General features: G+C 33.0%; 1 protein-coding gene across 1 annotated transcript; it reads left to right on the top strand.

Moving 5' to 3' along the window:
* The first annotated feature begins 7,165 nt into the window (after nucleotides 1-7,165).
* LOC104102343 (BRI1 kinase inhibitor 1-like) lies at nucleotides 7,166-8,645 on the top strand. The gene has a single exon (XM_070200207.1). The coding sequence runs from the start codon at nucleotides 7,431-7,433 to the stop codon at nucleotides 8,403-8,405; it is 975 nt and encodes a 324-aa protein (XP_070056308.1). The 5' UTR covers nucleotides 7,166-7,430; the 3' UTR covers nucleotides 8,406-8,645.
* Nucleotides 8,646-13,527: the final 4,882 nt, after the last annotated feature.

The following is a 13,527-nucleotide window of genomic DNA, read 5'->3' as shown; positions in this document are numbered from 1 at the left end:
AGACTAAAGTTAAGCCCGTCAAATGTAAATTCTAGATTCACCTTTTCAAAATAGTGCACTCGTCCTTTTGAAATCCTGGATTCGCCTCTGCCTATATTTGTAAAGATATAGATGTTATTTTCGATAGACATTCAACTCAAAGACAGAAGAAAAATAAACAGTAACAATAGTAAAATAAAATAATAAGATGACCGAAGCAAAAGAAATAACATATAGTAACAAAAATCTAAAATAAGAAAATACGAAAATAATACTACTGTATGGAAAAAACGTGTCATTACAGTCAATGTTTTTACAAACGGCAAAGGGCCAAATATACCCCTCTTCTTTCAAAAATGGTCTAAGAATATCCCTCGTTATACTATTGGGTTATTTATACCCTTGCAATCATACTTTGGGTTCAAATATATCCCTCATTTAAACGGAGGGACACGTGTCACTGTCATGTTGGTCAATTCTAAATATCTTCTAATTAATTAAAAAAACTCATTACTCATACCCGAAAAATAATTTTTTTTGTAAAAACTGGAAAAAACTAAAAAACAAATTTACAAAAAACTGAAAAATATTTTCTAAAACAATATTTTGGTAAAAACTGAAAAGTAATTTTAAAGAAATTAAAAACTAGAAAAAACTGAAATATTTTTAACTAAAAACTGGAAAGAAAAAAAAAGAAAAGAAAATATTTATTTTTTCAGTTTTTACAAAATATTGCTTTAGAAAATTGTTTTTTAGTTTTTTCCAATTTTTACAAAAAAAATAATTATTTTTTCGGGTATGAGTAATGAGTCTTTTTAATTAATTGGGAGATATTTAGAATTGACTAACATGAAGGTGACACATGTCCCTCCGTTTAAATGAGGGGTATATATGAACCCAAAGTATGACTGCAGGGGTATAGATAACCCAATAGTATAACGAGGGGTATTCTTAGACCATTTTCGAAAGTAGAGGGGTATATTTGGCCCTTGGCCGTTTTACAAAATTGGACTCCAACAATAGATACTTGTTATAAATATATTATATTATGGATGTTCATTTAGTACTCCGTTGTAAATAAACTTCCTAAAGAAGCTTCTCCGTATGAGACTCCACCGTAAATATGTTTATCTATTTAGTACTCTATTGTATATAAGCCTCCTGAAAAAACTTATCCTTTCAGTACTCCGTTATGGATAAATATTACCCATGGTAGAAGGTTATCTATATCTGGTACAACAGCTTAGAGTAGCAGCTTACAAGCAGTTTGCAGTAGCAGCTTACACAACAGCTTGCAGTAGCAGCTTACACAGAAGCTTCCTTTCTTCTATAAATAGAGGAGAATTCAGTTCATTATGTACATAAGTTTGAATAATATATCAGTTTCTCTCTATACTTGTCTTTACTTTACTGTCTTTATTTTATAACACGTTATCAGCACGAAACTCTACCATCTCGAGAAAATACTTTGAAAGTATCAGAGGTACGAATTTTCTTTTTCTAAATAATGTCAAATCTTTCTAAACTTGAGTTTGTAGCCCTGGATATATCGGGCAAAAGCTACATGTATTGGGTGCTTGATGCCGAAATTCATCTTGATGCGATGGGTCTAGCAGATACCATCAAAGATAAAAATCAGGCATCAAACCAAGACCGTGCCAAAGCAATGATATTCCTACGCCATCACCTTGATAAGGGCCTGAAAATGAAATATCTTACTGTTAAAGATCCAGTCATAGTGTGGAATAATTTGAAAGATAAATATGACCACCTGAAGATGGTCGTTCTTCCACATGCACGTTATGATTGGACTCATCTTAGGCTACAAGATTTTAAATCTATCAGTGAGTATAATTCCGATATGTTCAGAATTATTTCCCAATTGAAACTATGTGATGACAATATTACTGATCATGATATGTTGGAGAAAACTTTTACCACTTTTCATGCCTCGAATATGCTCATGTAACAGAAATATCGAGAGATAGGATTCAAAAAGTATTCTGAACTTATCTCACATCTTGTTGTAGCCGAGCAACATAATGGGCTATTAATGAAAAATCATGAAAGTCGACCTACTGGTTCTTGTCCATTCCTTGAAGTGAATGAGACGAACTTCCACCAAGCTAAGCGTGGAAGAGGACGTGGCCCCAGTCATGGTCATGACCGTGGTTGGGGAGGAAACTCTAATCGTAGTAATAACAATGCACCAAAGAACCCTCCTCACCACCAGTAGTAGAAAAGGAAGGAACAAAAGCATGAAGCGGTGCAAGCAGGAAAGCCAGAAAATGCATGCTATAGATGTGGAGGAAAAGGGCACTGGTCACGTACATGTCGTACGCCAAAGCACCTGGTTGAGCTGTATCAAGCCTCCCTGAAGAAGACAAAGAAAAATGCTGAAGCAAATTTTATTTCTGAAGATAATTTAGACTTTATGCATTTGGATGTAGCTGATTATTTTGCACTCCCAGAAGGAGAAACAAGTCATGTGATCGGTAGTGAATCTGTAGAATTGTAAATATTTTAATTTTTGTTGTTTGTAGTAGATAGTATGGTTATGTAATTGTTGTACATAAATAAAAGTTATGCTTTGAAAATGATGTTTACTATCATATTTATTTTATTTTTGAAGAATATGGATAATCCTCAAATTATGTTTGGATCAAAGACCAATCATGAAGATATTTGTGTAATTGATAGTGGAACAACTCATGCCATATTCAAAGATCAGAAATACTTTTCTTATTTTCATAAGGAAAAAGTAAATGTTTCAACAATTTCTGGTAATATAAGTTTGATGGAAGGCTCCGGAAGAGCTACTGTATTTATGTCTAAGGGAATAAAACTTATTATCGACAATGCATTGTTCTCCTCCAAGTCCCGAAGAAACTTATTGAGTTTTATAGATATCCGCCGAAATGGGTATCATGTTGAAACAATAGATGAAATGAACGTGGAATATCATTGTATTACAAAGAATTTTTTTGGCCAGAAATGCATTGTAGAAAAGTTACCAACTTTATCTTCTGGCTTATACTATTCAAAGATTAGTACAGTTGAAGCACACTCTATTGTAAACCAGAAGTTTACTGATTCAAATACTTTTGTGCTTTGGCATGGCCGTTTAGGCCATCCTGGATCAATAATGAGGAGACGAATTACTGAAAATTCGAGTGGGCATCCATTAAAGAACCTGAAGATTCTTACAAATGATGAATTTTCTTGTGATGCTTATTATCAAGGCAAAATGATCACTAGACCATCACCAATGAAGGTTGACATTGAGTCCCCTGCCTTTTTAGAACGTATACATGGGATTATATGTGGACATATTCACCCACCAAGTAGGCTATTTAGATATTTTATGGTCCTAATAGATGCATTTTCAAGATGGTCTCATGTGTGCCTACTATCATCTCGCAACCTGGCGTTTGCAAAGTTATTAGCCCAAATAATTCGATTAAGACAATTCCCAGATTATCCTATAAAGGCGATTCACCTTGATAATGCTGGAGAATTCTCATCTCAAGCTTTTGATAATTATTGTCTATCAGTTGGAATAAAAGTTGAACATCCTGTAGCTTATGTTCATACTCAAAATGGCCTTGCAGAGTCATTTATTAAACAATTGCAATTGATAGCAAGACCACTACTTATGAAAGACAAAATTGTCCACTACTGTTTGGGGCCATGCTATCTTGCACGCAGCATCACTTATCCGTCTCAGTCCAACACATTATAATAAATATTCTCCGTCACAATTAGTTTTTGGTCATGAACCAAATATTGTCTATCTACGAATTTTTGGATGTACTGTATATGTGCCAGTAGCACCACCACAGCGCAGTGGGATGAGCCCCAAAGAAGGTTAGAAATATATATTGAGTTTGAATCACCCTCTATTATTCGCTATCTTGAACCATTGACGAAAAATTTATTTACTGCACGATTTGCAGATTGTCGATTTGATGAAATAAATTTCCCACAATTAGGGGGAGAGAAAAAGGAAATCAAAAGAGAAAGTGTGTGAAAAGTTTCATCATTATCTCACTTTGATCCACGTACCCCTATATGTAATTAGGAGGTCCAGAAGATCATCCATTTATAGAATATAGCAAATCAAATGCCAGACGCATTTACTGATTTGAAAAGGATAACTAAGTCGCATATCCCTGCAGAGAATGTGCCTATCCGAATTGATGTCCCTTGCAGGAGCATCTACTAGTATGGGAGCTAGTGAACCTAAAGCATGCCTGAAGCGTAGTAGACCTTTGGGTTCTAAGGATCGAAATTCTAGAAAAAGAAAATCGACAAATGATCAAAATGATATTATGAGGGGATCTCCTAAAGAGACCCAAGATCTGATTAGTTCTGAGATTCCTGAAGAAATCAATGAACCCGAGACTCAAGTGAGTGAGAAACTTTTAATAAGTTCTACTCGTGCTGGGATTAATTTAAATCGATCTGAAGTAGTGGTAGATAGTATTTTTTGCATATAATATTACACTTAACATTATACAAAATAGTGAGAATCTTGAACCCCGATCTGTCGAAGAATGTCGATAAAGATCTGATTGGCCAAAATGGCAAGAGTCAATTCAATCGGAATTGAAGTCACTTGCTAAAAGAGAGGTCTTTGGACCAGTAGTCCAAACACCTGCTGGTATAAAGCCAGTTGGTCATAAATGGGTTTTTGTGCGAAAAATAAATGCTTAAAATGAAGTTGAAAGATACGAGGCTCGCCTTGTTGCACAAGGATTCTCACAACGACCTGGAGTCGATTATGAAGAAACATATTCACCAGTTATGGATGCCATAACATTTCGATATCTCATCAGTTTAGCGTTACGTGAAAGGCTTGAAATACATCTAATGGATGTGGTTACAGATTATCTGTCCAGGTCACTTGATAATGAAATTTACATGAAAATCCCCGAAGGTTTTAAAATGCCTGAAGTATATTCAAAATCTCGAAAAATGTACTCAATCAGATTACAAAGATCTTTGTACGGTTTAAAGCAATCTGGGCGCATGTGGTATAATCGCCTCAGTGAATATTTACTGAAAGAGGGTTACATAAATGATGTTATTTGTCCATATATTTTTATAAAGAAAATTGCTTCAGAATTTGTTGTACTTGCTGTTTATGTTGATGACATAAATCTTGTTGGAACTTCAGAAGAGCTCCAAAAGGCAATTGAATATCTTAAGAAAGAATTTGAGAGGAAAGTTCTTAGAAAGACAAAACTTTGTCTTGGTCTACAAATTGAACATTTAGCAGACGGGATCTTTTATCCATCAATTTGCCTATACAGAAAGGGTCTTAAAACTCTTTTACATGGACAAAGCGCACCCATTGAGTACACCAATGGTTGTTCGATCACTTGAAATGAATAAAGATTTGTCCCGACCTCCAGAAGAGGATGAGGAACTCCTTGGTCCCGAAGTACCCTATCTCAGTACAATTGGTGCATTAATGTATCTTACTAATGCTACAAGGCCTGACATAGCATTTTCTGTTAATTTACTAGCAAGATATAGTTCTTCTCCTACACGGAGATATTAGAATAGGATTAAGCATATATTGCGATATTTAAATGGAACTCTTGATATGGGTTTGTTTTATGCTAACAAGGATAGTGCAGATCTTGTTGGTTATGCAGATGCATGTTATTTATCCGATCCCATAAAGCTAGATCTCAAATCGGGTACGTTTTTACACGTGGAGGTACTATCATATCATGGCACTCCACAAAGCAATCTATTGTTGCTACTTCTTCAAATCATACTGAAATAATAGTTATTCATGAAGCAAGTAGGGAATGCGTATGGTTGAGATCAATAATTCATTTTATTCGAGAAAAATATGGTTTGGAATGTGAGAAAAGACCCACAATTTTATACGAAGATAATGCTGCATGCGTAGCCCAATTGAAGGGAGGATTTATAAAAGGAGATAGAACGAAGCACATTTCACCAAAATTATTCTACACACACGATCTTCAGAAAAATGGTGATATTGATGTGCAATAAATTCGTTCAAGTGACAATCCGGCAGATTTATTCACTAAATCTTTACCAACTTCAACTTTTGAGAAGATGGTATACAAGATTGGAATGCAGAGACTTAAATATTTGAAACAAGGTTTTCATCAGGGGGAGTAAAATACGCGATGTACTCTTTTTTCCTTGCTAAAGTTTTTTCCCACAGGGTTTTTTTCTAGTAAGGTTTTAATGAGACACATTATCTTTTAATGAATATCCAGGGGGGAGGGTGTTATAAATATATTATATTATGAATGTTCATTTAGTACTCTGTTGTAAATAAGCTTCCTGAAGAAGCTTATCCATATGAGACTCCGCCGTAAATATGTTTATCTATTTAGTACTCTATTGAAAATAAGACTCCTGAAGAATCTTATCCTTTCGGTACTCCGTTATGGATAAATATTACCCATGGTAGAAGGTTATCTATATCTGGCACAACAACTTAGAGTAGCAGCTTACACAACAGCTTGCAATAGCAGCTTACACAACAGCTTCCTTTCTTCTATAAATAGAAGAGAATTCAGTTCATTATGTACATAAGTTTGAATAATATATCAGTTTCTCTCTATACTTGTCTTTATTTTATAACAATACTCTTGTTAACGATACAAGTCGAGGTGCATTCAGAATGTTTTAAGTGCATGTATAATAATATAATAACAGTACGGTTAATATTTTTTATCAATCATTTATATTTATATCCATCAAATAAATACAAATATAAATATAAATACATACGTATAGTTTGAGTTTAAGACAACAAGTACATTTCTTACGCTTATAAAAAGCTACATCATCCCATGAGTAGTAGTAGATGACAGTACATTTATACTTAAATAAGTTATATTCATTATTTACTTTTTATAGTTATATACCTAAATTATATATTAATTATATATGATTATACACATCTTATATATATATTATAATCAAGCTATTTTTAGTTTAAGCGATTGAGTGAATGACCAATCGTGTTAATTTTTCTAATTTTTTTCCCCACCAATTTTGGCAAAAACATTAAAAAAAAAAAATAATAATAAAGCTAGAAAGCATTGGATTTTGTTGTGTCAGGGTACTTTTCCTGAAATTAGCACCATATAGCTGTTCATATAAAAAGGACCCCACTTCCCTTTACAAAATAACTTCATCTCCATCTCATAGCCACCACATAACCCCTTCTCTTCATTCAACAATAAACAATATTCATATCACTATAATTGCCACACAAAACTCTTTTGTATAAGACATTTTAGCCTAAATTCCCAACACCCCCTTCTTCACGTATCTTATCTTCTTCTTTTTTCTTTTTCTCCTCAATCAAAGAAAAACAAGAAAACTTGAAAAAAAGATCCAATATTAGATCTTAGTACTAAATTTATTACCCTTTTAAAACATTTTTAGTCATGGACAAGATGAGAGTCAAAGAAGAATTGAAGCAGCCCAATCAAGAAAGCCAAAAGGCAAAGCAAATACAACAACAACAACCACCGTCCACCACCGCCGCCGGCAGTGCAGCTGCAGCTTCACCACCTTCAGCTTCATCATCTCCATCACATGAATTTTCCTTCACAATTTCCTTTAATGAAAATAACTCAACAAAAACCCCTCTTGATAATAATAAAACAAAGCAAAATATTCCACCATCTTCTTTTGCTATAGATTTAACTCCAGCTGATGATATTTTTTTCCACGGCCATTTACTTCCTCTTCACCTTTTATCCCATCTTCCAGTTTCTCCTCGCTCTTCTACAAATTCCATTGATAGTTCACTTCCCATAAAAGACTCATTAGAAGAAAAGAAAATCCAAAATTCCAAAAACCAAAAAGAATTAGAACATGATGATGATAACTCTTATTATGATCTAAACCATAGCTTTCATCATCCTCATCAAACAAATTCTTTTACTACATCAAAAGATCAAAAACCAAAGTCCAAATCTTTTTCTTTATTTGGATTACCAAAAAGGAAAAAGGAGGAAAAAGAAGACAAGGAAAAACAAAGGAAGCTAAAATTTGATGTGAGTCAAGTCTTGAAAAGGTATATGAGAATGGTGAGACCTTTTTTATCTTTTAGAAGCAGAAAAAATATGCAATTACATAGACAAAGTTATTCTTATTCTGGGAATTTAAGTTTTAGAAGTGGGAAAAATAAGGAAATTAGAGGAATAAAAAGAGGTGCATATTCAGCTCCAGTATCTATGAAAACTTCTCCTACAAATAGTGGTCTACTTGTAGCAACACCAGGTGCTAATTATCATAATTCATCTTCAAGTGATAGTACTATGGAAGAATTACAAGCTGCTATTCAAGCTGCTATTGCTCATTGCAAGAAATCTAGTTCAGTTGAACAGAAAATCAAATGCCAAGAAAATGATTAGGTTATTGAAGTTCACTGGCTCGACTAATACAGATTCGCGTCGCTAAGGATAAAATGCTCCAGAAGTTACCTCTGGTTATAATTCGATCCTACCCCTTGTGGTATTTTTATCCTTTTTATTATTGCTTCTTTCTTGCATACTTAAAAATTGTTTTTTCATGTATCATAATCATGAAGTATATTTGTAAATAAAGTATTGTATTACATGAGTTTAAAATATGAATTATTTATTTATGGTGAATGATTAGCAGGCAACAATGTCTGAATGTTTTTTCATGAGTTCTTTTTCTATAATTTTTTTTTTTATGTATATAGAAGTTAAACTCTTTTTCTATATAGAAGTTAAACTCTTTTACGAAACTGATATCATTTCGTCTGAGTGAGGCTATTAAAAGAATAGCATTGGTCTATTATTGTTTTGAAAGTTTGAATGTTCAAAGTTTGTTATATTAATCGAGTGTCTATCGTCTAGGTAATGCAAATTAACACATAGATTTATCAATAAAATATAGATGTATCGTTTACTAATACCAGTGGTGTTTTTCAGATCACATTTTTCTACAATTTCAATAAACGACATATAATCACTCGATTAGTTTATAAATCTACTAATGTAGAAATCAATGTTTGCGGAAAAAAGAAATAACTATAAATAACGTCACTTTTTTTAATCTTTTTTTTAATTTTCTTCCCATTTGATTCCATTTATTGGAGCTATTGCTCCTTTGGTGACTCGAACCTACAATCCTAAAATTGTACGTGAAAGGTGCTGACCATCGGAGCTAACCCCTCTTATCTTTTTTTGATCATTAATGTTTGAACATAATGAGAAAGCTCTGAATTAGGTAATTAATGATTAAAATGACTAATCAGAAGTCATGAAACCTTTTCCATTTTCTCTACTTCATCTGTGCCGACTTTTTCTAGTTCTATTAATGAATACTTTATACATGAGAGATAGGCATTCTAAAGAAGGCCCCCCCCCCATAAAAACTTAGAGCAATAGATTAGCCATAGATGAGTGAGACATTGTCTATGACTATATAATGTTGGTGTAATAATGGAACACCAAATACAGAGCATGTGTTACATGTAGCTTTCAATGTGTTCATGCACAACTCAACTTTTAAATTTTTCTTCACTCCATTCTTCTTTTTGGTCTTTGACAACTCTTCTTAATTAATGGTGACAACAAGCCCCAAATCCTTGTGCTTTTTAGTCTCTTCCTTTTCGAATCTTTCCATCTCTTTCATGTCATGGCATAGTCTAATAATTTTACATAAAATTTTATGAATGCTATATTGCTATTGTTCAAAAAGAGATAGAAATGTGAATGCTTGTAAATTATTAGTTTAATTGATTAATTACGTCGAACATAGCTTTAGAGGCTCTTATTAGATAAGGCGACAGAATAGAAGTCTCACTGCTAGGTTTTAGTCTTAAGCATGCAGCGGTAGTCATGAATGAATGTTATACTAAATTATCCGCTATTTCATTAGAATAGCACTTGCTTAGTCTTTTTCTAGCTTGATTGCGAGGCATGGTTTGGAAAGTTCAGCTGAAATGGTGTATATCCACATTCAAACATATTCCTTTGTAGTTGCCCCCAATGTTTAACATCATATTTCCTTTACCTACATATGAAAAGTAAGCTAGCCGTATTAGCTTATCAACTCACGTTAATGCACCCTCACTTGCGGACTTGTGTACGGTATCACTTGCCTAACAGCTTGACAGACTTACTATCTCATTTCTTATCTTAAAGAAAGAAAAATGAGAGAGAGAGACAAATTAGGAGAACTTCTCCGAAGCAATTCAAGTATCACTTAGGTAGTAGTACGAAACCTTAAGAAAAGGTGATCTACTAGTTGAAAAGGATGCAGTTGAAGTTTTAAATATTTTTTCATATATATTTATGCTAAATCTAAAAAAAGAAGGTAATAAATTCTAGAGGTACTACACTATACTCACCTCTGTTTCCATTTACATTTGTCCATTGTCGTCATGATTATTTTGGTTTCTCATCCGATGTCTGGTACCCGTATTGGACCCGACTATATACGAATTCACATGGTGTAGAGCCCCATTTGGGGGAGCACCCCCTACCAAAATTTTTTTCATATTCAAAACTTGAACCCGAGATCGTTGGTACTGCACCACATCCTTTGGTGGTAAAGTTTAAGAAAGAATAGCAAACTAGTGGAAGTAGATCTAAAAGAGGTTCTTTACTGGAAAAGACAGTAGACAATAAGAGAGTTTCATCTTGTCAAAAACAATGTTAGGAGCTTTGAAAAAGTAAGGAATAACAATTAGGACCAAATATGCAGTGGGTCACATGAGTTGATGTTTATGGAATTTCTTTCTTTAGTGCAAGTACAACAATAATGTAATGTGGTACTTAGTTTGGTCCAGTTTCACATCCCAACAACTAAGGACACACTGCTTTTTCCTTTGTTAATTTACACCTTCTATGATTATGATCATTAATATGATTTGCTCGTGATGATCTGACCTGGTGAGCAAGTAAAATAAGCAACAAGAATGGTTTACAATCATAAGGTAATTTCCACTGCCAAATTGGATTTTAAAAAATATAATCAAAGGTACAATTGTTTCTAATTGAAAAAAGGTATTAACAAGTTAATATTTTTTAATGAAAAATTTTCAGAAACCACTAATTAATTTCCTACAGCTACCATATATATAATTACTTCCTATAGCTACTATTCAGTTGTTACGGTAGTGTATTCGTTATATTCGCGTTGCTGTATTCATATCAGGGCAGTCCAGCTGTACGCACATGTATTTGCGTTGTTGTATTCATGAATACAACAGTAAAAAGTGTCTAAAATCAGGACAGTTCAGTTGTACGCGCATATATTCACATGTATTCGCGCCATGTATTCATGAATACAACAACAAAAAGTGCCTAAAATCAGGGCAGTCCAGATGTACGCGCATGTATTCACTTATATTTGCGTCATGTATTCATGAATACAATAACGTCAATCACCTTAAAAATAAGTATGTCCGGCTGTCTAAGAAAGAAGAAAAACATAAATTGCGTATTTCATGCCTTAATTATTTCATGCATCAATGGTAGTATATGCCATAAATATTTATTTTGCTATAAAATATAAAATATAGAAGGTAAAATTTCCTTTTTATTTATTTATCTATACTCTATGTGGGCTTGTAGAGTAAACAAATCATTGAAGCGTATGATATAAAGTGAAAAAAAATGAATTAATTGACTATCGAATGAAGCCCTTACCAAGATGACTATGAGTAATTCGGGCGAGTTTATAGTTTTATACTAGCATAAGATCCATGTCAATCTTGCAACCAAATTATTTAACTTTAACTGCGGGAAGCTCCAAATAAGCACATAATTTTATACAAGAATCAAAACTCTTAAAGTAAAAATAGTCGACGAATGTATAATATATATATATATATAATTTATGTGTAATATGTATATAACCATGTATAATATATATAGCGGCTAAAAAAAAGTAAACTATGAATCTGAAATTTATAGTGGCTCACTTATATCTTCAAAACTAGAAACTAAAATCAGTGTCTTTCTTTTATCCAAGAAGTCAGCCATCTTACTTCCAGTACGCGGAAAATTTGGTTCAATTCACAAGTTGTGCACTATATATTAATTTAAATTTGTACCGTATAGCAATTTGTTAAGTAGCAGATTAATTAAGATTTTTCTGAAAAGTGCCTCATTAACCATTTTCCCAAATGTTTTTTCCTACTTTTTGACTGAGGGGCCACATTTCTGAAGATATCATGCAGAAGTTGGATCCGATGCATAGAAACTAAGTAACAAGTAAGGCTTTTAGTTTGGAATTCCAAAGAGTATTAAATGAAAAAGGGTAAAGAAAAGAAAAAAGAAAAGATACTTAAATGGGCTCGATAAAGATTTTAGTTATCCTTTTCTCGTGATTGGAAAACCGTGCAACCATACTTGATTTAAGTTCAGTCCTTTTCTTTTCTGACATTCCCAATTGAAAGAAGAAGAATTCAAAAAGAGAAAAACAAAAGAGGAACAGATTTTGATGGTCATTTTTTTCTTTTCAGTTTGGTATGATTTCTCGTAGAAATGACACCATGTAGCACTCTAAAGAGTTGTTATTTACGAATTAGTCAATGCGTCTTGGATTTCAATTTTTCAATTCAAAAATATCATGAGTTGTCCTGAAGTTAAAATTTTTTGTTTAAAATTTTAAAACAAAAATAAGTACTAGTCTATGCACTTGCCCCATTTCTTTTTGTTGTTCTACTGGGCTTCAGATGTTGATGTTCCTTTAACTGGGCTGCAGTAACATACAGTCCAACTTGTACAAGCAATAAATTACCAATTTCAACTCTTTTAAAACCCATAGTTTATAGTATTAAAAATTGGCCTGGGCTGGAATTTGGAAACTCCGCGTGGGCTAGAGTTAGAAGACGTTCGAGATTTTAACGTAAATTTTTTATGTGGCGTCCAATTTTACGCTGCTCGTTGAATTTGTACCTATTTTTAAAAAAAAAATTATAACAGATACCCAATTTTTAGATAATTTTAGATACATACATTTTTCTCTTCTTCTTCGTTGTTGCATTCTTCTTCTTTGTGCTTAGAATTTCTTCTCCTTCTCCTTAGTTGCAAAATGGATTTGTTAAATTTGTTGTTGTTTTGATAATTTGATAATTGAGGTTTGTTCTTTGTGATATTTGAAAGTTATGTTTCAAATTTGAGCTCATTTGGAGTAGATTTAGGCATTGAATCGTGTGTTGGATTGTTGAAATTCGAATAACAAGTTTATGATTTGGAACTTAAGATTCAAAATCTAAAGTTGGATAGGAGATTAAAGTACTTAAGATTCGAATTTCTGAAGTTGCATTTGAGAGATAGAAGAACTTGAGATTTGATTTTTGAAGCTGCAATGAAGAGCCTGAACTACTTAAGATTCGAATTTCCGAAATTGCATTTGAAAGATAGAAGAACTTCAAATTTGATTTTCTGAAATTGCATTGAAGAGGTTGAACTACTTCATATTCGAGTGAGTACACTTTGCAAATTTTTATGCAATGCGGGTATAACTTCAATGGTGACATCAAAAATGGGT

The sequence above is a fragment of the Nicotiana tomentosiformis genome, chromosome 4, assembly GCF_000390325.3.
Source record: "Nicotiana tomentosiformis chromosome 4, ASM39032v3, whole genome shotgun sequence".
Classification (NCBI taxonomy): domain Eukaryota; kingdom Viridiplantae; phylum Streptophyta; class Magnoliopsida; order Solanales; family Solanaceae; genus Nicotiana; species Nicotiana tomentosiformis.
Note: the sequence above shows the minus strand (reverse complement) of the source record. Positions and strands in the feature narration are given on the sequence as shown.

What these genes read in the sequence shown, in the direction of transcription:
- LOC104102343 (XM_070200207.1), top strand. Translation starts at nt 7,431, where the DNA reads ATGGACAAGATGAGAGTCAAAGAAGAATTGAAGCAGCCCAATCAAGAA.